General features: G+C 32.2%; 2 protein-coding genes across 2 annotated transcripts in view; both read left to right on the forward strand.

The window, feature by feature from the left end:
* LOC141700820 (mitochondrial import inner membrane translocase subunit TIM44-2-like) overlaps positions 1–22,903 on the forward strand; it is a 136,185-nt gene extending 113,282 nt beyond the window's left edge. The window contains exons 6-7 of the mRNA XM_074504509.1: positions 21,865–22,007; positions 22,517–22,903. Of these exons, the coding sequence (XP_074360610.1) occupies positions 21,865–21,879 (15 nt within the window). The 3' untranslated portion in view covers positions 21,880–22,007; positions 22,517–22,903. The remainder of the gene's footprint in view (positions 1–21,864; positions 22,008–22,516) is intronic.
* Positions 3,736–4,800, forward strand: LOC141700818 (uncharacterized). Its single transcript, XM_074504497.1, has 5 exons — positions 3,736–3,993; positions 4,081–4,293; positions 4,409–4,501; positions 4,575–4,672; positions 4,782–4,800. Exons 1-5 carry the CDS (start codon positions 3,736–3,738, stop codon positions 4,798–4,800), a joined length of 681 nt encoding a protein of 226 aa, XP_074360598.1.
* Positions 22,904–27,325: the final 4,422 nt, after the last annotated feature.

Consider the following 27,325-nt stretch of genomic DNA (forward strand, 5'->3'; position numbering starts at 1 on the left):
TCCTGAGCAAGCCTCTGATGAAGCGTCAGAGCAAGATCAGGAGCATGTCGCTGCTTCAGAAACTGTTGATGTTTGTGAAGCGGCATATAACTCGAGTCAATATGATAATGATTCATATTAGTTTAGGAGGTTCGTAGCCGATGCTGAGCAACCTCTATATGAGGGTAGTGACTGTACTAAGTTAGAGTCGATGTTGAAGTTGCATAACTGGAAATCTAGGTTTGGTATTACCGATAGTGCCTTCACTGACCTCCTTTCTTCTGTTGGGTCTCTACTTCCCAAAGATAATGTGTTACCTAGTAATGCATATGAAGCAAAAAAAACCCTTTCCAATTTAGGTCTAGAGTATATAAAGTTCCATTCATGTCCGAATGACTGTGTACTGTACAGGGGTGTACATGCTGATGCAACCAAGTGTCCTAAGTGTCGACTTTCTCGGTGGAAGTTGACAAAGAAAGGTGAAGAGAGGATTAATCTTCCAGCCAAAGTCATGTGGTATTTTTCAATAATTCCTAGATTTAAACGTATGTTTAAATCTCCTTCCACCGCTAAACTAATGTGTTGGCATGCGCAACAGCGGACACAAGATGGTAAAATGCGACATCCAGCCGACTCTCCATCTTGGAAAAATATAGATTATAGGTGGCCATCCTTTGGCAGTGAACCGAGAAACCTTCCCTTGGCTTTATCGGCGGATGGTGTAAACCCGCACAATAATGGCCTATCTAATAGATATAGTTGCTGGCCAGTCATATTGGTGACTTATAATCTTCCTCCCTGGTTATGTATGAAAAGAAAATTTATGATGTTGTCGATATTGGTCCCTGGCCCGCATGAGCCTGGTAATAACATCGACATCTACTTACAACCGATGATTGATGATTTAAAAAAGCTTTGGAAGGAAGGGGAACCAAATATGTATGACGCGTATAACAAATCATTTTTCACTTTAAAAGCAGTTTTAATGTGGACGATAAATGACTTCCCTGCTTACGGAAATTTATCTGGCTGAGTTAATAAGGGTTATAAGTGTTGTCCAGTTTGTGGAGATGACACCGTAGCTAAATTTTTGACTCATAGTAGGAAAATGTGCTACCAAGGGCATCGTCGATATTTGCCTCTACATCATCCTTATAGAAGGCAGAAGGCTGCTTTTAATGGACAACAAGAGTTTGGGCAGCCGCGTCGAACCCTATCCGGAGAAGAAGTGTTAGCAGAGCAAGAACAAATCAAATTTGAATTTGGGAAGAAAATGAAGAAGGCAAAGAAGGTTGAAAGTCCATGGAAGAAAAAGTCAGTATTTTTCGAGTTAGAATACTGGAAATTTCACCATGTTAGGCACTGTATTGATGTCATGCATGTCGAGAAGAATGTATGTGATAGTCTGATTGGCACATTACTAAATATGCGCCATAAGACAAAGGATAGTGTGGCAGCCCGTCGTGATATGATGGAAATGGGCGTTAGATCTGATTTGGCTCCCCAAGTAGGAGTAAAGAAAACCTATTTGCCTCTTTCTCCCTTTACTTTGTCAAAGGCAGAAAAAAGGACTTTCTTGTCATCATTAATGTCGATGAAACTTCCATACGGACATGCATCGAACATAAAAAATTGTGTTTCCATGCCTGATTTGAATATTTACGGGCTGAAATCACATGATTGCCACATTCTTCTCCAATAATTACTCTCGGTTGCAATACGCTCCATTCTTCCGAAGCATGTTAGGGTCACAATTATTAGATTATGTTTCTTTTTAATGCTTTGTGCAACAAAGTAGTAGACGTGTCAAAACTGGATAAGCTACAGTCAGATATTATACTAACCTTGTGCGATCTAGAAAAGGTTTTCCATGCGTCATTTTTTGATGTAATGGTACATATAGTAGTCCACTTGGTCCAGGAACTACGCTTATGTGGACCAGTATTTTATAGGTGGATGTATGCGTTTGAACGGTTTAATAAAGTACTAAAGAGTTATGTTCGAAACCGTTATTATCCCGAAGGTTGTATGGCAGAGAGTTACCTTGGAGAAGAGTACGTAGAATTCTGCACCGAGTTTCTTAGTCAGAATTACTCCACTCCCGGTCTTCCAAAGGACCAAGATAATAAGATATCAGGTCCATTATCCGCTGTGATAATAAAATCAGTGGAAGAGAAGGAGCGAGATGAAGCACATCTACATGTCCTTCTAAACAACGCTGAAGTGTTTCCATATATTCTGTGAGTTTATGCAGTTTGTTGTTTTCAATTCCTCATTATCCAGTAATTAGTCTTGTAATGTGTCTTTAATATATCATTCCATATGCATTTTTCAGAATACATAAGGAATATCTTGAAGAAATTCACCGAGGGAAAAGGAAAAGCTTACATTGGCTCATGAGAGAGCACAATCGGCTCTTTGCTGATTGGTTTCAAAACAAAGTCAGTGTTGTATTAGGTTCTTTGATCTGTAGTGTAATGATGACTATTAGCTATTTAGGATTTAAAATTTGTTATCATATCTGTAGGTGAATGATGAACTAAGGCAGAACAACAAAGGTGTTTCAGATACGATAAGATGGCTCGCTGCCAAGCCATCATTTTCAGTACTAACTTATCAAGGTTATCTAGTGAATGGAGTGCGATATTTTACAAAGGAACGAGATGACATACGCGTTGTTCAAAACAGCGGGGTGTCTGTCATTGCTAAAGCGGTCCAGGTTTCTAGTGCCAAGGACTTGAACCCCGTAGAAAGTGATTTGACATTTTACGGTATCATACAAGAGATATGGGAATTAGACTACCATGCATTCAAAGCTCCCTTGTTCCTGTGTAAATGGGCAAGTAATGATAAAGGAATAAGGGTTGACGATCTTGGGTTCACACTTGTGGATTTTAGTCGACAAGGTCACAAAAAAGATAAATATGTTTCTGTTGACCAAGTCAAGCAAGTGTTTTACCTTGAAGATCCCGTTGATGCTACCTGGTCTATTGTTCTGTCCTCCACAACTCGAGATTACCAAGAATTGTATAATGAAGATGACTTAGGAGACACGATCATGGAACATCCCCCATTCTGCACTGAAATCCCCGCAACTGATGTCACTACTGATGATGTCGCTCATACTGCTAGACCTAATGTTGAGGGAATTTGGATTAAAAATACTGCTACTAAAACTCCTGCACCTAATGTCGTTACTGACTGATGATGTAGCTTTATGTAAAATATATATCTAAATGGGAATTTGAATGACTGAATGAACCATATATATTTGCCTTTAATTATCTTGTAATGTGTCAAATATATTGTTAATTTTTTTTTCTTTTGTTTTGCATTGTTATAATCATATAAGTAGTTCATCCATAATTACTGATTGATGGCATTATTTTTTCTTTAATTATTTCGGATGTGATTAATTACTGATTGCAAGTTTAGGTAAATTATTGTTCTTGTATAGTTGTATTCGTACTTGCTGATTTTACAATTTATTATTTATGCTTGACTGTAATTAATGACGGACTGAAAATATATTGTTCAACTGATGGCTTTATTATTCAATTTAATGCAGACTAAGGGAGGAAAATGGCAAAGAAGCAAAAAGCCAAGAAAGTAATTTTCGAAGAAAATGACAGGAAGAATAACTCTGAAAAGGTTGATGATGAGATTGTTCCTGATGTCAAAACTTCAGAGACTTGTAATGAAAAGTTGGTTCAAGTCCCTCCATAATATCAAACTCAAAGTAGTGGTGAAGAAACGATGACCACTTCTGAATCTGCAAAAAAAAGGCTAGGAGGTGCGCGTGGTGTTTCAGCTCTTCACAAAGTAGTGTTGAAGAAAGCTCGGGGAAAGAAATTTAAAGTTAGATACAATGATTTTGGAGTTCCCATCGGAAATACCAGGCCTACTTTACAGTCTTACATAGGAATGCTCGCAAGGACAATGATTCCAATCGACACTGAAAACTGGCCAAAAGTGGATTGTGATCTAAAAGCAAAATTATGGGATGATGTCCAGGTAAATTATATCCCTTGTTGACTTCTTCATTTTATTTAAATTGTGACTGTAAATTATGTGGCTAATTTATATTATGTGGCTCTTTAGGACACATTCAAAATTGCCCCAGAAAGTGAGAAGCTTGTGCTACAATCGGCATGTGAAAAATGGAGGCAGTTTAAAGCTGATTTAACTGCAAAATATGTGATGCCATTTATTGGAAAAAAGAAGAAATTGATGAAGCCTCCGAAGAAGTATGCGTTTGTTGGTAAAGAACCTTGGAAGAAATTTGTTGCAGAGAGGACGAGCCCCAAATGGCTGGTATGAATATATTCTACTAATAAAATATACATGATTGCCATTTTACTTGCTAAATGATTAAATAGATTTTGGTTAAATAATATTTATTAATTTTTACTAATTTATTTTGGTGCAGGAACAACGTAAGTTACAGAGCAGTAGAGTGGGTAAACGGAAATATCATCACCGCTTGTCAAGGAAGGGGTATATTGGTTTGCGAGAAGAAGAAGTAAGAACCATATCTATTTGGCTTTACAATTCTAAGTTTTAAGGGAGTTTAAACATTTTCTCTTTTTTAACAGATAAAGAAAGGGAACTTAAAGCGGAAAGAGAAACCTGATCGTGCAATTTTTTGGTGGAAGGCTAGGATGCCAAAGAATCCTGATGAGCTTACTGAAGAGTAAGCGGAAATAAATACGAGAATTGTAAGTGATATTTTTAATACTGCATTCCCTTCAAAGATAATTGCGTTATAAATAATGCACTAATTGTTTGCATTTATTTTACAGGCTGAGTTACTTGAAATGAAGGAGAAGGGTGAATTTGTTCCACATGGAACAGAAGATGTGTTGACTACGGCACTTCAGACTCCTGAGCACGCAGGAAGGGTTCGAGGGGTTGGCGGTTTTGTCACTCCAACAGCATTCTTCAATTTGCCGAAAGCGAAAATGACTAAAATTACCAAGGTAGAGTTGTTGGATCAGTTGGAAAGAAATCAGCGGGAGAAGGCTGAACTTAAGGCCTTGGTTAATGCTTCGAATGGTCACTCTCCTATGTTCTCTGACAAATCAAGTTATCAAGTACCTGTTAATAAAGAGGGAGCTGCTGATAAGCGGAATGTTGGAGTTGCTGTTAAACCGCTGAGTGCCAAACAGTTGTTGGTAAATGATGAAGACTTTGTTGGTTTTGACCCCTCTCCTCCGAGCAGAAAGAAGGTAAAATATTATTAAGATCTACTAGATATATGCCTACAGACTTGGGATTTATGCAATAAAATTAAATTGATCCCTCACTATAATGTAGGGTCCACAGTCATGTGAGCTTGCACTGGATTGCATAGAGAACAAGGTTGTTTTATAGTGGGCAGCCAAAACTCGAAAGTCCTACACAAGGCAGGAGCTGGATGAGGTGCGGATGGAGGTGCTTGAATTTATCCAAGACAAGATGTAAAAATGATAAGTATCTATATATATAGCTTTCCTCTGAACTATGTGAATTGATATTATGTTTGCTGGTGGTTGGTGGTTAATTAAGGGATGTTTGGTGACAATTACATCCATCATTCTGATTTATGTTTGGAATTGTCAAAATTTGACAAGTGGTACATATTAACTAGTCAAACATGTTTAGAATGTTGGATGTAATAACTAGAGAATTTGGGTTTTATTGTTTTTAGTTGGGATGTTTATTTTAGACTTGGAATGTAATGTCTGAATTGAACTCTTATTGGATTGAATGTTAGTAAATTTGGTATCAATGTATACCTCTATATTTTTACAAATTTGGTTGGATGTATTGCATATTGTTGGTATTTTTCTGGTTGAAAATGCAATTGGTTCCCTGGGCTATTAATAGTACCAGGATGGCATATGCAATTTACAGTACATATATTAACATCATAATGGTAATTTAAAACCGATGTAAAAATGAACAAAAGACATCAGGTGAAACAATATTAAAAGAAAAAGAACTACAAAAACCAATGTCAAATAGTCATTTGACATCGGTTCTGTAAAAAAATCAATGTATTTTAAGCCAAATAACATCGAATTTTCAATAGCTGATGTCTTAAATTTTACAATATTAAAGATTAAACATCGGTTAGAAAAAAACACTGATGTTAAACAAAAGGATTTAACATCACCAAATGAACGAAACCGATGTCTAACCCATTATTTTACATCGGTTGATAAAAGTACCTGATGTCTGATGGACCATTTCACATCGGTCAGACAACATAACCGATGTCTGATCTAGATTTTCGCATTGGTTTGTTTGAAAGATTTTTAAAAAGATATCTTTTAGAGCTTGTAGGTTTCATGTTTTAATGGATAATTACCCCATAATATACTCATATTCACCTAGAAATACTATAATATAAGCTGAAATTTGTTGCAAAGACATCAGAATTATTCTTAAAACCGATGTATAGCACTGTAATAGACATCGGTTGTGAACCGATGTCAAAGCCTGATGAAATTTAACATCACACGCGAAGACATCGGTTCAGTTTTTTTTTAACATCGGTTCAGAACCGATGTCTGATCCCATATTTTTAGTAGTGACCGGACTTTTCCACTAACAACTTTACCTTCCTCTCCTTCTTCCAACATTTTAATCTAGACCTCTTCCTCTGAATTGAATTATCTTTTGCGACCTCTGGCATAATTTCCTTTCTCTTGCGCTTTCTCAACCGCTTTATAAAAGATTCATGAGATATTGACCTTATTCAAAAGACCTTGCACATGTGACTAACTTGAATATATGTATAAAGACTTTGTTTTTTCGTATTATTAAATAAATGATGATTAGACAATTTATGTGTTCAGTATTAAATATTAATTATGTGTTGAATTATCGTGTTATTAATTGTTGCTTCGGTTGGAGGTGTCATTGTATATATTTGGGTTTGTATTTGTTAATTCGATGTTAAATTCTAAATTTCTTAAAAAAAATCAGATAATTTTATTTTACAAGTTTTTTATTTATGGGATTTAAAATTACTTGGGAATTATTTCGATTTGTTTTTATCCGCGAATTATTTTGTTAAATTCAAAAGCGGGCGTCAAAATTCAGGTTGGGCATGCGGGAAAAGGATACGTGGTAGTGAGAGTGGGTGATACTTGCCGAATTCTTTTATTTTTCCTTCTTTCTTTTTCTTTTACTCTAACTCTCTTATAATCTCTCGATATCTCTCTCATTCTCTCAATTTCTTATCTCTCAATATCTCTCTCATTCTCTGAATCCTTTCTCTCTGTCTCATATTTCTCCATCCTCTATTCCCTCACCCGACCGTGTCTCTCTAGATAATATGGCACCACCATCTTTCTATTCAAATTTTTTCGATTTAAGGCTGGAGTCCAGTCTCTTTTATCTTTCACTCTTTGATACTTGCTTGCATATATGTACGGGTGTGTGTATTTGTTAGTTGTTTGCTTTGGGAAATATAATTTTGTGTATTTATTTATTGTTTATGTTGGCTTATGGTTAACATTGTGCTTCAATTGATATGGCCAAGGTGATGATTTGTGTGGTTTTATTGTTAGGGAAATTTTCAGTTTTGTGTGGTGGAAAAATTTATTAGACTTGGATGATAATGGATTTAGAAACTTAAGTGTGTAAATTATTTAATAAGGAAGTCAGTTTATGTCATATCTTGGTTTGACTGTGTCTTTGTTGTGTCATTTTATTTCCTATCTAAATGATAGGTGTAATTGTGTTGATAATTTAATTGGGTTGAGTTGCATTACAGATTGGACCTCCTAGAGAACATGGTGTTTGAAGATATTTTGTTCTATAATTGTGCTTATTATCGTTAAGATAATATTGAGATATTAAGATTCAATTATATGGTTTGCATGCTAAGTGCTTGATGATTTGATTAATAGAGATAATGAGTTTAATTAATTGTTAAATGTTAAAATTATTTGTAAAAACTGTTTTGTCAAATTTATATATTGTCCTATATGTTGTAAGTATAGCCTTTAAATATAGTTAAGTTCTGTTTTGTAACTCTTTTATGTTAAGATTAATCTCGAGTCAAGGTTCTACTTGCGAAAAAATTAGCTTAAAATCATATTTGAGTCAAGAGATATGGTCATTTTGGTATAGTGTGCGTAGAGTTTCTGGACACAGTTTGTTGGCTATATTGACGACTCTGTAATACCCCAACTTTTTATACAACAACTATACTTAGATATCAAACTTTATTCATACTTAAAACAAGTCTCACATAAGCAAACAAGATTCTGAAATCCAACTCATAAATAGTATCATATAGCTGATATAAAGACAGATACAGAGAGACGCAGCTCTAAGATAAGACACTATCACTAAAATATTATTACAATAAGCTCAAGCCAAATGCATTTCCTTGTCCTTCCCAGAAATTTAGCACCTGAAAATTTGTAAGTCATGAGCCAAACAGCCGAGCAAGAAAACAATTTGATACTAGTGGACCAAGGAGTTCATGATTTTTATAAAGCCAAAGTCATTGCTCAAAATCCAAAGTTTACATATAACATAAATAAATTCCACAGCTTGCTAGTGACACAGTATCATAGGTTCACAACTGTCAATAATGCGCCCCTTCCTAAGGTATCATAAACTATGCAAAACACGCCCTAGTAAGGTATCAAAATCTAGTTCCCGAACTATACACCATTACTAAATGTTTCATAGGTCAGAGCTCACTAGGAATTCTTATGTCTAAAATAATTACTTGATCCATAGTTTTTAAAATAAAAGCAGTGCAAAAAAATTTAACAGATTTCAAAATAAAAATAAAAGTGTGAAGAGTTAACTTACCTTGACACTCACAACCACTTTAACAATTTATCACTTCACACAGAGAAATCCAACCTTTGTAGTTATTATTAAAAACTAACATAATTAATTATCCTCATACACACTAATACACAAACCAGGCAAAAGATAATATATATATAAAATTATATATACACAAAAAAAGAACTCTAAAACAAAAACCAGGCAAAAGATAATATATCTAAAATTATATAAACACAAAATAAGGACTCTAAAACAAAAACCAGGCAATAAAAACAACATATACAGAGAGCTGCAATACAAAATCAGCGAACATTATAAAATAACATGTGTTGCAATACAAAACCAGGCAACAAAATAATAAAAAAAAAACTAAATATAATGAAATATTATACTAACAAGAATTTACTAAATAAGTTTTTAAAAATTATACGAGTCAATTAATACTATTACTACCATTTTCTAAAAACACACATAAGTAAAAAAAAATTAAATAAATAAACATGTATGTACATATACTAATAAAATATAATTAAAATTTTCTAGAATGAATAAATGATTGATCAATTTATAAAATAAAACTAACAAAAACAGAGACTTATAAAAGAGAATAAAATCATCACATATGTCATTAACATAATAATAAAAACACTAATAATAATATCTCATAAAATAAATAAACAGTTACATATTAATAATCTTTTATAAAAATAATACACATAATTAACTATTTTTCACATTTATCACGTTAACAACATAATTTAACAAAATTATATAAAAGGAGTTAACCAGAAATATGAGATGTACATAATATTTCTTTTCACAAATCATTGTCTTTAAAATTAAAGACTACTTTTAAAAAGAGCATTAAGTATTTAACAAAATATCAATGTATAATAAAATATATAAATCAACAAGCACATATATTAAGTATTAAAAATAACTTGACCATTACGTAAAAGAATACAGTACAACAATGAGTAACCTAAAACACACACGTTGAAAAGAAAATCGAGAGAAAAGAAAAGTACGTGAGAAAGAAGAGACTGTGCAACAAACAAATGAACTAAATTAAATCTATTTATTTACAAATCTAACGTACTGTACTCCTAAGTTAATCACCCTCCACTATTTTCAAAACTAACTCATATCTGTATTTTTAAAGTTTAACTCATATCTTATCTATTAGTAACAGGTTTTGACCAAGTAAAGAAAACAACTAAATGTTTCAAATTATGAACATTTTTTCTTCTTTTTTTTTAAAATAAAGCACATTAAAATTTTTACTACTTGTATATATTAAATCACTAGACTTACATAAACATATGTATTTAATAAAAAAACACTGGTTTTTACATTCTACCCTCCTTAAAAAAAAATTTGTCCCCAAATTTTAATAAAAAAAATCAAAGTGTAACACATAATCATTGAAAGAAATTGATCGCCTTACTCAATCTTGCTTAGGTGTATGCTGGTCGAATAAGAGATGCCAACGTGGCCTTATTTGTATTGTCTTTGTTACGATTTGGATCACGCTTTGGACATTCAGAAATCTTATGTCCCTTCTCTCCACAACTAAAACAAACAAGCTCCAATGTTCCAACGACAGTCTTTATCCAAGTGATTTTTGCCACACCTTGAACATGTCACCTTGTTCCCTGAAGCGTTTCGAGAAAAATTTCCACCATTTCCTCGATTATTGAACTTTCTCGGGGGATCATTCTCGTTAAATCTACCTGTAGGCTCACATCTCTTCTTAGCCTCAGAGTCTTTCTTTCATTCGTCTCCCACTAGCCCCTCTCGACTATTAAAGCCTTGTTCAACACCATCTTGTAGCTGTTTAGCTCAAAAGCAGCCACATGCCTCTTAATCTCATTACGTAATCCTTCCTCAAATCTACGTGCCCTACTAATCTCGCCCGCCACCAAAGTTGGCATATACTTAGCCAAACGGGCGAATTCAGCCTCATATTCCGAGACAGTTTGCTTTTCTCCTTGTTCCAACCTTATAAAATCGCACTCCAACTTAGCTCGTACCGTCCTGGGAAAATACTTCTCCTTAAATGACTCCTTAAAAGTTTCCCAAGTGTATGCTCTGGAATCCTCTTCTTCATTATTTTCACCGCATCTTCTCTATTAGCCACCAGTCGTAAGCACTTCCTTGGAGTTGGTAGCTTGCCAAATTAACCTTCTGCTCGTCCGTACTTCCTAGTAACTCAAAAATCTTCTCCATCTCTTGTAGCCACTTATCCACTTCTGAAGGATTTGTAGATCCTTCAAAAACTGGAGGAGTTAGCCTCTTAAATTCAGATATCAAACTCCTAGGTCCATTTTGCTGGTTCCCTACCAATGTCGCCAATGTGTCTGCCAATTGAGTCATCATGTGCGCACCTTCATCAGTGTTACTTCTATGACGAGGCATGATTCCTACATAATTTATTCACTGCTCAATCTTGGAATAACTATATAATATACAAGATTTATGTACACATATATATAAATTAAAACATATCTTATTAATAGAAACCTCAAAATGGTACAAGTTTTTTTTTTAACCATAGAAATTCAAAACGACAGTCATCTTTATTATAGATGATTTCCAATAGATATTACTTAAGATTCACTAACAAGGACACTAATCAGATGAGTAGTTATCTGAAGGGGAGGAACTTGCTGATGGTGGATACTCATAATAACCTCCTTCCCTCAAAACATTCCCTATCACTGCAACATTCCTTCTCACTTCTACCTGGACCTGTTTTGTGAAACTATTAACGTACTTTTTATCCCTCTTACTAACATATCTACCCCTCAATGAAGAATTCCGAAATCTTTCACATCCTCCTAACACATTTTATCGCAATACTAATAGTGGGTGTTCTGCTATCTCTACTTTCAAGTGTGCCTCCTCCAAATCAGCTCGGAGACTTTCTATCTCCATTTCAAGGTCAGTCTTTTTAGAATGCTCATTAATGGTCTCTCCGGGATTTTCGTGAATTGATTCCTCACTATCAGAAGCATGTTCAAAGTTGTTGACAGAATCATCACTATCTGAGCTAGGGTCATAGTTTGACGATGGTAGTGGTGAACTATCAATGGGATCCTCGATGTCAGACATTTCGACCTCAACATATTCATCTGCCATCTACAAAATTCTAAGTCAATAAATTAATTAGTATCTTTAAAATATACGTAGCAAAATTCATAACTCAAGCAGTCTACAGGAAGCTAACCTAAGCTCTGAATACCAGCTGTAATACCCCAACTTTTTATACAACAACTATACTTAGATATCAAACTTTATTCATACTTAAAACAAGTCTCACATAAGCAAATAAGATTCTGAAATCCAACTCAGAAATAGTATCATATAGCTGAAATAAAGACAAATACAGAGAGACGCAGCTCTAAGATAAGACACTATCACTAAAATATTATTACAATAAGCTGAAGCCAAATGCATTTCCTTGTCCATTCCAGAAGTTTAGCACGTGAAAATTTGTAAGTCATGAGCGAAACAGCCCAGCAAGAAAACAATTCGACACTAGTGGACCAAGGAGTTCATGATTTTTATATAGCCAAAATCATTGCTCAAAATCAAAAGTTTACATATAACATATATAAATTCCACAGTTCAACAAGGTCACAAATACCTGGTGACACAGGATCATAGGTTCACAACTGTCAATAATGTGCCCCTTACTAAGGTATCATAAATTGTGCAATGCACGCCCTAGTAAGGTATCAAAATCTAGTTCCGAAACTATACACAATTACTAAATGTTTCATAGGTCAGAGCTCACTCGGAATTCTTATGTCTAAAACAATTACTTGATCCATAGTTGTTAAAATAAAAGCAGTACAAAAATATTTAACAGATTTCAAAATAAAAATAAAAGTATGAAGAGTTAACTTAACTTGACACTGACAACCACTTTAACAATTTTTCACTTCACGCAGAGAAATCCAACCTATGTAGTTATTATTAAAAACAAACCTAATTAATTATCCTAATACACTCTAATACACAAACCAGGCAAAAGATAATATATATATATATATATATAAAATTATATATACACAAAAAAGGACTCTAAAACAAAAACCAGGCAAAAGATAATATATATAAAATTATATATACACAAAATAAGGACTCTAAAACAAAAACCATGCAATAAAAATAACATATACAGAGAGCTGCAATACAAAATCAGCCAACATTATAAAATAACATGTGTTGGAATATAAAACCAGGCAACAAGATAATATAAAAAAAACTAAATATAATGAAATATTATACTAACATGAATTTACTAAATGAGTTTTTAAAAATTATACAAGTCAATTAATACTATTACTACCATTTTCTAAAAACACACATAAGTAAAAAAAAAAATTAAATAAATAAACATGTATGTACATATACTAATGAAATATAATTAATAATTTCTGGAATGAATAAATGATTGATCAATTTATAAAATATAACTAACAAAAACAGAGACTTATAAAAGAGAATAAAATCATCACATATGTCATTAACATAATAATAAAAACACTAATAATAATATCTCATAAAATAAATAAACAGTTACATATTAACAATCTTTTATAAAAATAATACACATAATTAACTATTTTTCACATTTATCACTTAACAACATAATTTAACAAAATCATATAAAAGGAGTTAACCAGAAATATCAGATGTACATAATATTTCTTTTCACAAATCATTCTCTTTTAAATTAAAGACTACTTTTAAACAGAGGATTAAGTATTTAACAAAATATCAATGTATAATAAAATATATAAATCACACATATATTAAGTATTAAAAATAACTTGACCATTACATAAATGAATACATGACAACAATGAGTAACCTAAAACACACAGTTCAAAAGAAAATCTAGACAAAAGAAAAGTACATGAGAAAGAAGAGAGTTGTGCAAGAAACAAATGAACTAAATTACATCTATTTATTTACAAAGCTAACTTACTGTACTCCTAAGTTCCTAAGTTAATGTCACCCTCCACTATTTTCAAAACTAACTCATATCTGTATTTTTAATGTTTAACTCATATCTTATCTATTAGTAACAGGTTTTGACCAAGTAAAGAAAACAACTAAACTTTTCAAATTATGTACATTTTTTCTTTTCTTTTTTTAAAACAAAGCACATTAACATTTTTACTACTTGTATATATTAAATCACTAGACTTACATAAACATATATTTTATTAAAAACAACTGGTTTTTACAGACTCTATTAGCGGCTCTAAACACCTTGTTTTCATCTGACATTTTTATGGTAGCTAGGTCTCTGATTCAACTAAGTCTCCACCTAATTTCACCGTAACAAACCTATTTATGAATTTATTAAAAATTTGGAGGCGTACAGAGTTTCTGTGGAGTAGAGCTGCCAAGATGTTGTTATGTGTTTTTATATGTTTAATTGTTTAAAAAACTTTTGTTTGCACTTGATATTAAATGAGAATGAATATATTTGGTAAATGGTTGATTTCAATTATTATAACTTTAGTAAGGTATAAGCACACATCATTATTACTTGAGTGGTTATGTACTTATGAGTATATATAGGGATGTGTTTGAGATGACTTATGTGATTGATTAGTTTTAACGTTGTTCTTTGTGATTTTGTCTGTGTTTATGTTTAGCTGGGTCCAGTATTAATTTTAGAATTGTAAATATTCTCGTAAGGTTTATGTGTCTTTTTCTAGGCCCTATGTTACTACCTTAAACATGACATTTGTTCGTGAAATCTTTATAGTAGATTGGAGTAATGTTCATGTGTGTTTCATAAAAATTTCATGTAAAAGCAATAAATTTCCAATTTAAAAAATCACAGAGTGAGGACTATTTGAACCATTGTCTACTTTCTTTCTTTATTAGTGCATAGTATAATTTTATATTTGCCTAATTGTATATAACTGATAAATGAATTCTTGTCGTGATGGTAGCTATCTCACATGAAGCCCATGTTTACACTTGATGCTCTAAAAGGCCCTCTTAAGCGTGGATTGGACACTTATCATGCCAAGTATATTATGACCAGCTCTGTTGAGCCCATTTATCACGTTTTGTTTGGTGGTATGATCTTCTCTTATCTTTTTGCTCTTCCCGAGGAGCGTAGGCATCTTGAGCATCAGCAGCACGCCAAGGAAGGCGGCCATTGATTGCTCGATTCAGGTATGGGTTGAGTGGTTTTTATTTGGGGTTTTTGTTTTTGTTTTTGTTTCGAGATTGGATTATGATGTAAACTTATTGATTTGATATGATTCTGTTTTTTATTGTGTTTTACGAGTGTATTGTGATGTGCAGAGTGTAGGAGTTGATAAGGGTATAATTTGGGGGAGGAAACCTGATTTTTTTGATGTGTCTGTGATTGCGGGTTTCTTAAAGTTTGATTTGTTTCATTTATTTATAATTTGTGTTTCTGGTGCTATTTTTGGTTGTGTTTTGTGATTGGATTGAGATGTGTACACTGTCCGAGTTGATAAGGGTATAATTTGGGAAGAAAGGGAAAACCGAATTAATTTTCTGTTGTTGTAATTCCTTGTTTGATGTGTAGGATAATGTTACAATGTTGGTTGATTTGGTGGGATGAACTGCAGTGAAATTAGGGAAAATGCAGAAATGATATTTTTTTATAATGAGTTTATGAAGGAAATGAGTAGGAAGGAGGAATGATAAATGTTATGTATTGGGTACTTGGTCATTTGTGTTTGTATTTGTTTTTGGTTGTGTTTTGAGATTGGATTCTAATGTGTCGAATGTAGGAGTTGATAAGGGTATGATTCGGGGGGAGGAAACCCGATTAATATGATGTGATTGTGATTGTGGATTTGTTGAAGTATGATTTATCACATTTCTTTTGATTTGTATTGCTGGTATTGGTTTAGGTTGTGTTTTGTGAGTTGATTGAGTTATGTAGAATTTAGGAGTTGATTAGGTTAGATAGAATTGGAGAGGAAAACCTGAATAATTTTCTGTTCATGTAGTTTTCTGTGTAGGATAAAGTTAGCCACTTCGAATTGATGGTTGGTTTGGTGGGAAGAAATTGATTGAAACCGGGAAAATGCAGGAAATGATTTTTGTGAAGGAAATGAGTAGGAAGGAGGAATGATATATGTTATGTATTGAGTACCTGGTCATTATTATTTGTTTTTGTTTGCATTTTGTGGATTATTTGATATGTGTTTCGTGTTGGTTTAAGCTTGCTTTGAATTATTTGGTTGATGTAGACTACAAAGTTAGCCACTTTAAATTCATGGTTCGTTTGGTTGTAAGAAGTGTAATAAGATAGTAATGAAATGAAAATGTGTTAACAAAATTGAATGTGGATGTGAGAGGGAATAAAATGAAATGAAAATTGGTCCATGTTTTTTATTAATCTCAACTGTTAAGAGCAAGTTTCTTTAATATGGTTCCAATTTTAAGGCTTAGCTGAGCATTTTTCCTTTTCTGTCCTAACATCAACTTGTTTACAATTGCTGTTACTGTTTTCAATACTGCCATCAATCATGAGTTTTACATCTGTACCGTTGAATCATCAAAAATATTATTTAAAAAAATTATATGGTTCGTCGCGAACAAATCTGATTTGTAGGAGTTGGACCTTTCCTAGATTTTTCTAATCTTGTAATTTTTTCATATGACTAAATTGATATATTTTAACATATGTACGGTTGTATCGTTGAAAAAATCTTTTAAAAAAATTATCTAGTTAATCGGGAGCAAATTATGTGTTTTGGGAGTTACACTTATCCTAGAACTTTGAATTACTCAAATACATGATGAATTTAATTTTTTTTTTGTAACTTTTTCCGATGGCTAATATCCATATATATTAACGACCGTATATCATCGAAAAAATAGTTTAAAAAAAATTTCTAGTTTAATCATGAACAAATCTAGGGAGTTAGATTTTTCTAGATTTTTCTGTTCCCCATCTTGAAAGATGAATTTGAAACTTTTTTATAATTTTTTTGATGACTAAAATTGATTCATCTTACTATATTTACGTCAGATCATCGAAAATAATGATTTAAAAAAATCATCTAGTTAATCGGGAATACATCTCACGTTTGGGAGTTGGACTTTTCCTAGATTTTTCTATTCCTATCATGCAAGATTAATTTAATTTAGTTTTTGTAATTTTTCATGATTACTAAAGTTAATATATCTTAACATTCCTATTATTGTATCTTCGAAAAAATCGTTTAAAAGAATTATCTGGTTAATCGAGAAAAAATCTCATATGTGGGAGTTCGACCTTTCCTAGAATTTTCTAATACCGTTTATGCAAGGTGAATTTGAATTTATTTTTAATATTTTCTTCTAACTAAATTTGATATTTTAAAACCTGTGTGGTTGGATCGTCGAATAAACCGTTTAAAAATTTATCTAGCTAATCAGGAATAAATCATGTGTTTTGGAGTTAGACTTTTCCTAGATTTTTCTATTGCTTTCATGCAGGATGAATTTGATTTTTTTTTAATTTTTCCTTATGGCTCAAATCGATATCTTTACACATGTATGGTTGGTTCATCGAATAAATCATTTTAAAAAAGATTTAGTAATCAGGAACAAATCCGGCATTTTGGAGTAACACTTATCAAAAAAAATTCTATTTTTGTCATGCAAGATGGATTTATTTATTTTTTTAATTTTTTATGATTGCTCAAATCGAAATATCTTAACATCCGTATAATTCGATCGGCGAGAAAATAGTTTAAAAGATTTATCCAGTGAATCGGGAACAAATCCCCGGAGTTAAACTTTTCCTAGATTTTTCTATTCTCTGTCATGCAAGATGAATTTAAAACTTTTTACAATTTTTTTGATAACTAAAATCGATATATCTTAACATCTTTTTGGCCGGATCATTGAGAAAATCGTTAAAAAAAATAATCTGGTTATTCGAGAACAAATTACATGTTTGGGACTTGAACTTTCACTACGCCATAAACGACCTTCTACCACATAATTACGTGATTTTTCCGTAGATAATGTTGCAGTAGTATATGATAATGTACCATACTGCAACATGTTTTAATTATGTTAGCATAGGTCTCGTAAAGTGTTGCCAATACATATATTAATAAAAAAATTCAATTTTTTATTAAAAAAAAATAAGTAAAAGTTGAGTGCAAACCACTACACCAAGGAGGACAATGTGTTTTATTCCACATTATTTAAATATACCCTTATAGAAATAATTCATTTCTAGTTAAAGTAAAGGCTCTTTTAACTCCTTTAATTTTTTTAAAATAAAATTTTCGACGTTCCGTTCGTACGGATGTTAAAAACAATCGATTTTAGGTGTGTACCATCATTATTATAATTTTTTTATATTTATTTTGTAAGATTTTATATCAGTCAAAGTAGTCAAAATAGACCAAACTTTGTTTGCGGTACTGTCCCGAATGAAGTATCGATGCTTTTAAAATAAAATTTCGACGATGCGTCTGTACGGATGTTAAAAACAGTCGATTTTAGGCATCTACCATCATTATTATGTTTTTTATATTTATTTTGCGAGATTTTATATCAGTCAAATCAGTCATAATAGACCAAGGCCTGTTTGCGCTGCTGTCCCGAATGAAGTATCGATGCTTTTAAAATAAAATTTCGATGATCCAGCCGTACGGATGTTAAAAACAATCGATTTTAGTCGCGTACCATCATTATTAGGTTTTCATATTTATTTTGCGAGATTTTATATCAGTCAAAACAGTCATAATAGGCCAATGCCTGTTTGCGCTACTGTCCCGAATGAAGTATATATGTTTTTAAAATAAAATTTTGACGATCCGTCCGTACGGATGTTAAAAATAATTTATTTTAGAGGTGTACCATCATTATTAGGTTTTTTTATATTTATTTTGCGAGATTTTATATCAGTCAAAGCAGTCATAATAGACCAAGATCAAGTCATGTTTGCTCTACTGTCCCGAATGAAGTATCGATGCTTTTAAAATAAAATTTCGACGATTCGTCTGTAGGGATGTTAAAAACAATCGATTTTAGGCGCGTACCATCATTATTAAGTTTTTTTATATTTATTTTGCGAGATTTTATATCAGTCAAAGCAGTCTGAATAGACCAAGCCCTGTTTGCGCTACTATCTATTTTAGGGTGTACCATCATTATCATAATATAACAGTCAAAATAGACTAACCTCCAAAGTGCACTATTTTTTAAATCTGTTATTGATTTTGATTTTAATTATGATATTAATTTTGATTTATGAAAATATCCATAAATATGACAACTTTTTTTCTTTCATGTTTTCTTTTTAAACAAAATATAATATGTTTAAAAAAACTTATACTTTTTAAAATTGTAAGAATAAAAGTAAATTCATATATTTAGATGAAAAATGGAAGATATTCATTTTATTTACATGTAAGTAGGTATTTCTAAAAATATTAAAAATAAATTAATAAATAACATTTTTATGAGTTTTGATTTTTTTTTCTTACTCAAGCAAAAACGATACATACTCGGACTTTAAGAGCAAAATCAAAATCTAACAAAAAAAACCTAATCCAACTGTTCTAAGATGTGCCAGCTCATCGATCCGTGTGAAACAAACAGATCTTGTGGTATATACACATTCACAAATCAATCTATCTCTCTCTCTTTTCCCCCAATTCTCAAACCGTAAATTCCCAAAACAGCAAAGAAGTCCGCCGAGAAGAAGATAGTAGCCAAGAAAACTCAGGCGGAGAAGACCAAGGACAAAACCTGGAGTTTTGAGGAGCTATACGCAAAGGCGAGTTCGAGTTCCAGGACCTTTGGTGGTGGCATCAGCGAATTCTAGTAGCTCAAATGGAAAATCTGGAGACCGAAACGCTACGGTGTTGATAGAGAGTACTTTTAAAGGAAATGAGAGATGTTGCTCCGATGAGCGATGCGGACTCTAAGACTACAGGTCTAAGCATTCCGAGACGGAGCAGCGGAGACGAAGCAAGATTAACGAGAAGCAAGGTTCTTTTTGAGGTGTCAATTTGTTATTTTTTTCGTATTGATGATTGTGTTTTTATGGTAATTTGAATTGTGGTTTAATTCCAGGATTATAAAGAGGTTTAGGTAATTGTAATTTCACCTTTGGTGTTCTACATGTTTCTTACTTTACTTTTCTACAATCTGCCCCCATCCAACTACTAGAGGAACGTCGATTGATGATACCTTTCACCTTACTCTGGAATTCAATTCTTGGTTTGATCACCGTTAATATACTTGGTTTCGCAAACAAGACACTTTGATCTGACTTTAGTTATACATGTATAGTATACATTCACCTTATGTACCATCCTATAGCTTCTGCAGGCCTTCATCAAAATCAAGTGAAAAATTAGAACTTGATCACATCTGGTTCTACATATAATTTTAATTAGCCAACATCAAGAATCAAGATTAAATATGGGTAATTGTTGTGTTTCTTCTGCTTCTTCTTCTGTTAATCAGACTCCATATTCCACAAGCCACATCAGCTCAGGTACCACACAGTTATTCTCTCTGACTTTCTTTTGGCTAATCCGTACATGTCTGATGATTCTTATAACAATCTCATAATTATGTAACTCTTGTTTAGTTGTAAAGTCTCTGTCTTTTTTACTTTGGTGTTGATCTTGATCATATTTGGAAGTGTTATAACAATTTAAGATTCTGAATTACAACATGTTAATATGTAATCAACTTTGTTCATTAGATTCTAGTTGATGATGATTATATTCCGTGGATTTTTCTTGATTTGCTGTAAATTTTATATTTTAGGAGTTATATCACAGACAATCAGCAACACAACATCTTCAGGAGGCAGCAATGTTTCTGGGAATAGCCAGTTCTCGGCATCAAGTGGAGGGTCAGAGGTGTGTCCTAGTTGTCAGATATTGCCAATTCCTAATTTGAAGGTGTTCACTTAGGCAGAACTAAAGATTGCAAGTTAAATCACTTCTTCCACTTCTGCAACAGTATCAACGAGAGCGTCTTTGGGGAAACAGCTGCTGGAATATCAGTTAAAGAAATACGGTCGGTCGAGATCCGTATGATTACATTCTTGTTTTTGTTACTACATTATACTCCCTCTGTCCCATCTTAACTGATGTTTGACTCTCCGATACACATATTAAGGTGACAAAAGGTGAAAATTAATTAAAATGAGCCGGAGGGAGTATCTAGTACTGATCTTGTCCAGCCCACTAATAGTCATAATATGCAATTTCCTGTTAGATCTTTCTCGTTGCCAGAATTTAGGGACGAGGTTCAAGAAGTTGTCAGGCCAATCCTCAATGCTTACTATAAAGTAAGTCTTACGTTCTTATTAGAAGTTGGGTAGATATTCACATTCTGTCGATTTGTAATCTTGGGTGCACTTATATAATATTTGTTCCCTTAAAAAATAAATAAATGTAATATTTGTTTTTATATATAAAGTGGATAAGGACTGCATTTCTAACATTAATTAGCAACTTTTGCCCTTAATTTTATTCATATATTATTATATCTGTAAAAGCACATGTCTGGACATGTGTATATCATACTCATAGTGAACTTTACTTAAAGGGAGATGTCAAATTTCTGAAGAAGTATTGTATCCCTGAAGTAATTGAACAGTGTAGTGCAGAACACAAGGCTTATGCAAGCCAAAATATTGTAGTTGATAAAAAGGTAAAATAGACCAAATCCAGATGGATTCTCTTGCTTCGGATGATAGTGTTTTTTTTCATGTGGTCTGATTTACTTGGTAAATCTTGAGCTGTTTTTTTTAAAATGGTCAAATCTTTTGGGTTTTTATTTCTGCATTATTTACATGTCTTTATTCTGAGTTGCTTAATCATTTCTTATCTTAGCTGAATACATACGTGAAATTTATGTGATGTAATACTTCTATGAATAAAGCATGAGTATTGTTTTCACACCTTTCTCATCCAAATCTTGTTAAACTGGTGGGACAATCTCATTGTCTTCTATACTACAAGAAAGGCAGTAGTAAGTCGGCCTTTGTGTCTTTAACCAGAGTCTGACAATCTCATTGTCTTCTATACTGAGCAGGAGGATGCTCTGTGATGCCACTTCCATGGGAAATACGCTTAAAGATTTTGATTGGAGCTGCTAGAGGTCTAACATTCTTACACGCAGCAGAAAAAAAGATAATATATAGAGACTTCAAAGCCTCAAATATTTTACTGGATGGGGTAAGTATAACCAGTACAGTAGGTTGGTTTGTCCGTGCCAACAGGGGCATAGCCAGTAAAACCAATTACTCGGTTCAAAAAGTCAGAAAATAAATTCAAGTATATTTACATAATTAATATATAGATATAATTGCAAGACAAATTGTAATATTAATAATATATAACTAAGTACATCAATTCCATAATTATATTACAAGCAACAGAATTACAAGTTCAAATTAGGCAGAGTGACTGCATAATAATATTCATTATATTTCATTTATCTTGCGAATAGAGAATTTGCTAAGCAAGTTACTTTATTAGCATAAATAGATCAATTTGTCTGGGAATCCTGATTACTTTAGATTGTGACTTTTTGCAATATTTGAATATTAGAATCCTGATTAGTTTTCTTACAATCATTCACCTAACTATTTTTTTCCGATAGTTCCTATAGTTTGCGTATTATTTATTTATGTCATACAACATAGCTAATCAAGTCACTAACTAATGTCGGTAATCAATTTCAGCATTGTAAGCAGGAATTCAGCGTGGATTGGATCCTGATTCTGATAATCTATCAATTATCATTGAGTCGCTTACTTTGACAGCGGACCTGAAAGAGAGTATTGCATTAGAAAAGGAAAGGATGAGAGTTGTGACTAATAAAAGCCAAGGGCATATAGATCTTACTAACCAGCTGGTTCGTGGCAGAGCAGTAACAAGATTCTACAGAAATGGGTAAAATGGACGTCAAATTTGTCAGCACAGCTGAAGAATCTGAAATATGTGCTCTCTCTTTTCCGTGTTGCTAAAGTAGCTTCCAGATTAATTAGTTAAGTTAATTGTGATTCCTGTATAATAGACTTGTAATGTTTGTAGATTAGTAGATTAGTTCATCAGTACTGGTGATATTGTATTGTGATAACATTGACTTTGATTGGAAAAAAGTTCTATATAGAACTGGGATTTAATTTATGCAGAAAGTATATTTCAAATTTTGTCCATTGTTACTCTGTTGCAATAGGTATTAAAAATGTTGCAAATAGGTACTAAAAATTGTTGCAAAAGGGTCATGTGTTAAGCTGGACCCACATGTCAGTGGGCCCCACATGCCAGTGGGCCCCCACCTGTCAGTATCCCACATGTCAGTGGGCCCCACATTTTTCACGTTGCAAAGTGCCATGTGGCAGTCCACGTGGCAGTCCACTTGTCAGTTTGACCCCTTTTTTTTTGCCATGTCATTGCTTTTTGTAACATAATTTTTGGTGTTGCCCTTGATATGAAAATGTTGCCTTTGAAGCTTAAGGCAACGCCAAAAATACTAACATCACAAAAGTGTTGCCGTAGAAAATTTTTGATCTGTTGTAACATTTATTTGGCATGTTGCAACGTTTGTGGAATGATACAGAAGGCCACTTTTGGTGTAGTGTTTTCCTAAATTTTTCTATTCATGACATGTAAGATCAACTTAATTTTTTTTGTAAATTTTTTGTATGACTAAAACCGATATATCTTATCATCCATATAGTTGGATCATTGAAAAAATCATTTAAAAAAATTATGTGGTTCATCGAGAACAAAATATCATGTGTGGGAGTATTATTACTTTTTTTGAGTTTGATTTGTTCTTTTGGCTAGCTATTATTTTACAATATTGCAAGAAGAAAGATAGTATCCAATAAATTAAATAAATGATTTAACGGAAACATATCAATGCTTTATGCTATTGCTATATTCTTCTGTCAAATAAATAAATACAGTAATTTTAGCGCGGGTCGCTACAAGATCCTGCATCAGCCTCTGCGTGACACCACCATGGAACAATTGAAAGCTACCCAGCCACTCTCATCAAGCATTTCTTCCAACTCTTTCACTCCTTTTGTCTAGCCAAAAACTCAGCCTAGAACAAGAATGAGTTCAAGTTAGTTGGTGAGTTCTGATCAAAAAGATTGTGGACTTCTAACAAAAAGATTGTGGACCATAATTAGTGGTCCTAACTTCTAAGATAAAGTAAATTTAAAATTTTGGTTACCAACTATTCAATCTTTACTCTGCATACTATAGTTACAAATAATATCATCTGAGCACTAATCTTTTTTGGTGGAAAAATTGAATAAAATATGTCAATTTAGACTATAAATTAAAAAAACAACAATATTTTAATCTTGTTTTTGTTGAGGCACCAGGTCTTACATAGATCAGTTTTTGAACATAAGGGTACATCTACAATTTGTAATATGTAAAATGCAAAAATGGTACCGAGTAAATTTAATATAGTACATAATACAAATCCTAGATTTTGGCCGTCCCTGTTTTAGCAATCACAACCTTAAAATTTGAAACTGTGCTCATGAACTGTGGTCAGGATGGTCAAAAAAAATTAATCTTCCATTTCATTTACTGTTGTTTTTAAATGGGACAAAATAAAACGTGCTATAATTTCTTGGATCTTCAAAAAAGGAATACTGAATAGTTAATACCAATGAAAAATAAATTAATGGATTCAAAACATTTTTTTCAATTCCCTAAAACTTACACTTAGGCCATTAAAACACTAAAAAACACAAACTATGGGATGCTAAAAGAAGATTATTACTTACAGTGGAGTGGTCGACCTTAATTCTTTGGGGAGCATTTTCTTCATTGTTTTTTGGAAAACGTCATGTATCTACGAATGGAAATGAAGAAATATATCAAGTGCCCTTTTACAACGAACAACAAATTATAGATGAAAGAAAGATTACAATGTAAAATGCAAACCAAATCAAGTTAAAAATTAGTGCTTATTCACAAATGTAAAGTATTATTATATATATTTATATTACACAGTATAATTTCAATAAATGACAAAATCGAAACACAAAATTGAAACACAAATATGATGACTGAATTTGATTAGAAATTATCCACACTGAGAACAAATACTAAACAATAAATAATTTGCAATCACATTCAAAATTCAAATGAGTCCAAGAACTCAAGCTAAATAATATATATTTATATTACACACTATAATTTCAACAAATGACAAAATGTATATAAATTAAAGGTAAAATCTTTGTGTTCACAATTATTCAAAATTTGACATCTCTATTTTGCTAAATAGGGTCCGATGATCAAGAATAAAGTAATTATCGGTGCCTGCATCTAGAAGATATCAATGTTCAAAGAACTAAGTTGAGCCATCACTTACCAATTTGAATCGAAAAAGTCATGATGGTGAGTATTACGTACACCGTTGATGTGGTTGATATAAATTGAGGAAAAAATTAGCGAATGGGTTAAAACCAGATATTAAAATTAGTGATATGTGAAGAAACTTAAAAAGAAAGCGGGAACTGGCGAAATGGAGAGATGACTACAAAGAATAAGTGATTAAAGAATCTGAGAAACATATACATATATTGAGCATTTGAAGGGTACAGAATAGTCGAGAAACGTACACGAATTGGGCCGGACTCAGAAATAAAATATCATGACTGTCCTCGCTCTAGATTGGGCCGTAATTGTAATTTTACGAACCTATCCTATAGAATGGAGTTAAAGTTTAACAAAAGCCCAACAATCAAATAAGCACAATTTCTTTTTGATTAATTGCGAAGAGGCCCATAAAACAAATAAACTAAATATTCCAAAAAAATGTATAGAACTTACTCAATTTTGATTATATGAAAAGTACAAAGTGGCAAGTGGGTCATATCCACAACGAGATAGGTTTAGTCGATTTTGACTTAATTACTTTTACATTTGTTCAACACCGAAACACCAAAACGATTTTGTGATGCATATTTTTTCTAGGTAAGTATTACACTAAATCAACACTAAACTAATTACGTTAAACAATGAATATAAAAACCTAGGGCAATTAGGTCTATTATGCTTACAAAATACCTACCTTCTAATGTAAAGCAACTAAAGTCGGCATATAACTAAGATTTTGTTAATTTGTCTCAAGTATTAACACTCTAGAAACACGCTTACATATCAATAACTTTTGTTAATTCAACTAATCCACCAATTAAAGCAATTGTTAATATCTCTCGAGTATTAACCCTGTAAGAATTCCATTATTTATCCCACTCTCACTTCAAATTATGCTAATCATATTTGTGTCTCTAATGAGTAAAATATCCCGATTTATTACTCCTATTTTCATCTAATTAATTCATTATATCTCCCGATTACATAAATTAGTAATGAAAATATAAATAAGTCTAATAGCCATAATCAAGCAAATCACATAGAAAATTGTGCTAAAATTATATTGTAAATATGGCTTCCCCTCTTTGCCCTATAATGACTACTCACTAATAATTACACAAGTTATAAAGCTATGAAAATAAAAAAAATAGAGAATTAATCTAATAAGAACATGTAATCTTCAGTTTTATCACTAGACTAACCATAACTATATAGTGTCTACATGGTATGTATCTCTGATATGTCTAAGACTTATAAAAAAATATGATCCCTATTTTAATTTTACAAATATATTATTATTCTATTAAATTTACAAGTCAACTTCTTAACCGACTATGATTCTCTAATAAAATTCGTTATTGTATGGTCTCTCCAGTTTATAGGATGCTCTAATTGGATTCTCATTATTGGACCATCTCCGAAAAAATAACTCATAAGCTTTGTGTGGGCTATAAGATCGTCCCAACCGGAATTCTATAAGTTAAAATAGAGCCCAAACAGTCTAAGTAGGCCGCCTAACCCAAAAATTCAAAATTCTTAAACCAACAATCTCAATTAATATAATTAAGGGTTCTATATCTGGTGCATATAAAAAAATCTTTGGATTCATTCCCAGATCATATAATAAGATCATATAACAATTTACCTTCCTCTCGTTCTTCCAACATTTTAATCTAGTCCTCTTCCTCTGAACTGAATTATCTTTTACAACCTCTGACATATTTTCCTTTCTCTTGTGCTTTATCAACAGCTTTATAAAAGTTCCTTGAGATATTGACCTTATTCCAAAGTCCTTGCATATGTGACTAACTTGAATATATGTATAACGAATCTTTTTTTGTATTATTAAATAAAAGATGATTAGGAAATTTATGCGTTCAGTGTTAAATATTAATTATGTGTTGAATTATTCATGTTATTAAATTTTGCTTCGGTTGGATGTGTGATTGTATTAATTTGTGTTTATATTTAGTAAGAATAATAAAGTTTAATTTTCATAAATATCAATATTATTATAAAAATTATTTTAATTGCTTTATAATTTCATTATATATTTATAGGATTTTATTAAATTTAGAAAATAATATTTCATCAAATATTCAGTCTCAAATTATTTTCTGATCGTAATTATTTGT

The sequence above is a fragment of the Apium graveolens genome, unplaced genomic scaffold (genome assembly GCF_009905375.1).
Source record: "Apium graveolens cultivar Ventura unplaced genomic scaffold, ASM990537v1 ctg2956, whole genome shotgun sequence".
NCBI classification, from domain to species: Eukaryota; Viridiplantae; Streptophyta; class Magnoliopsida; order Apiales; family Apiaceae; genus Apium; species Apium graveolens.

Coding starts and splice junctions, on each gene's coding strand:
- LOC141700818 (XM_074504497.1), top strand. CDS start 3,736: ATGACCACTTCTGAATCTGCAAAAAAAAGGCTAGGAGGTGCGCGTGGT. Junction 3,994..4,080: donor AATTATGGGATGATGTCCAG/GTAAATTATATC, acceptor GTGGCTCTTTAG/GACACATTCAAAATTGCCCC. Junction 4,294..4,408: donor GGACGAGCCCCAAATGGCTG/GTATGAATATAT, acceptor ATTTTGGTGCAG/GAACAACGTAAGTTACAGAG.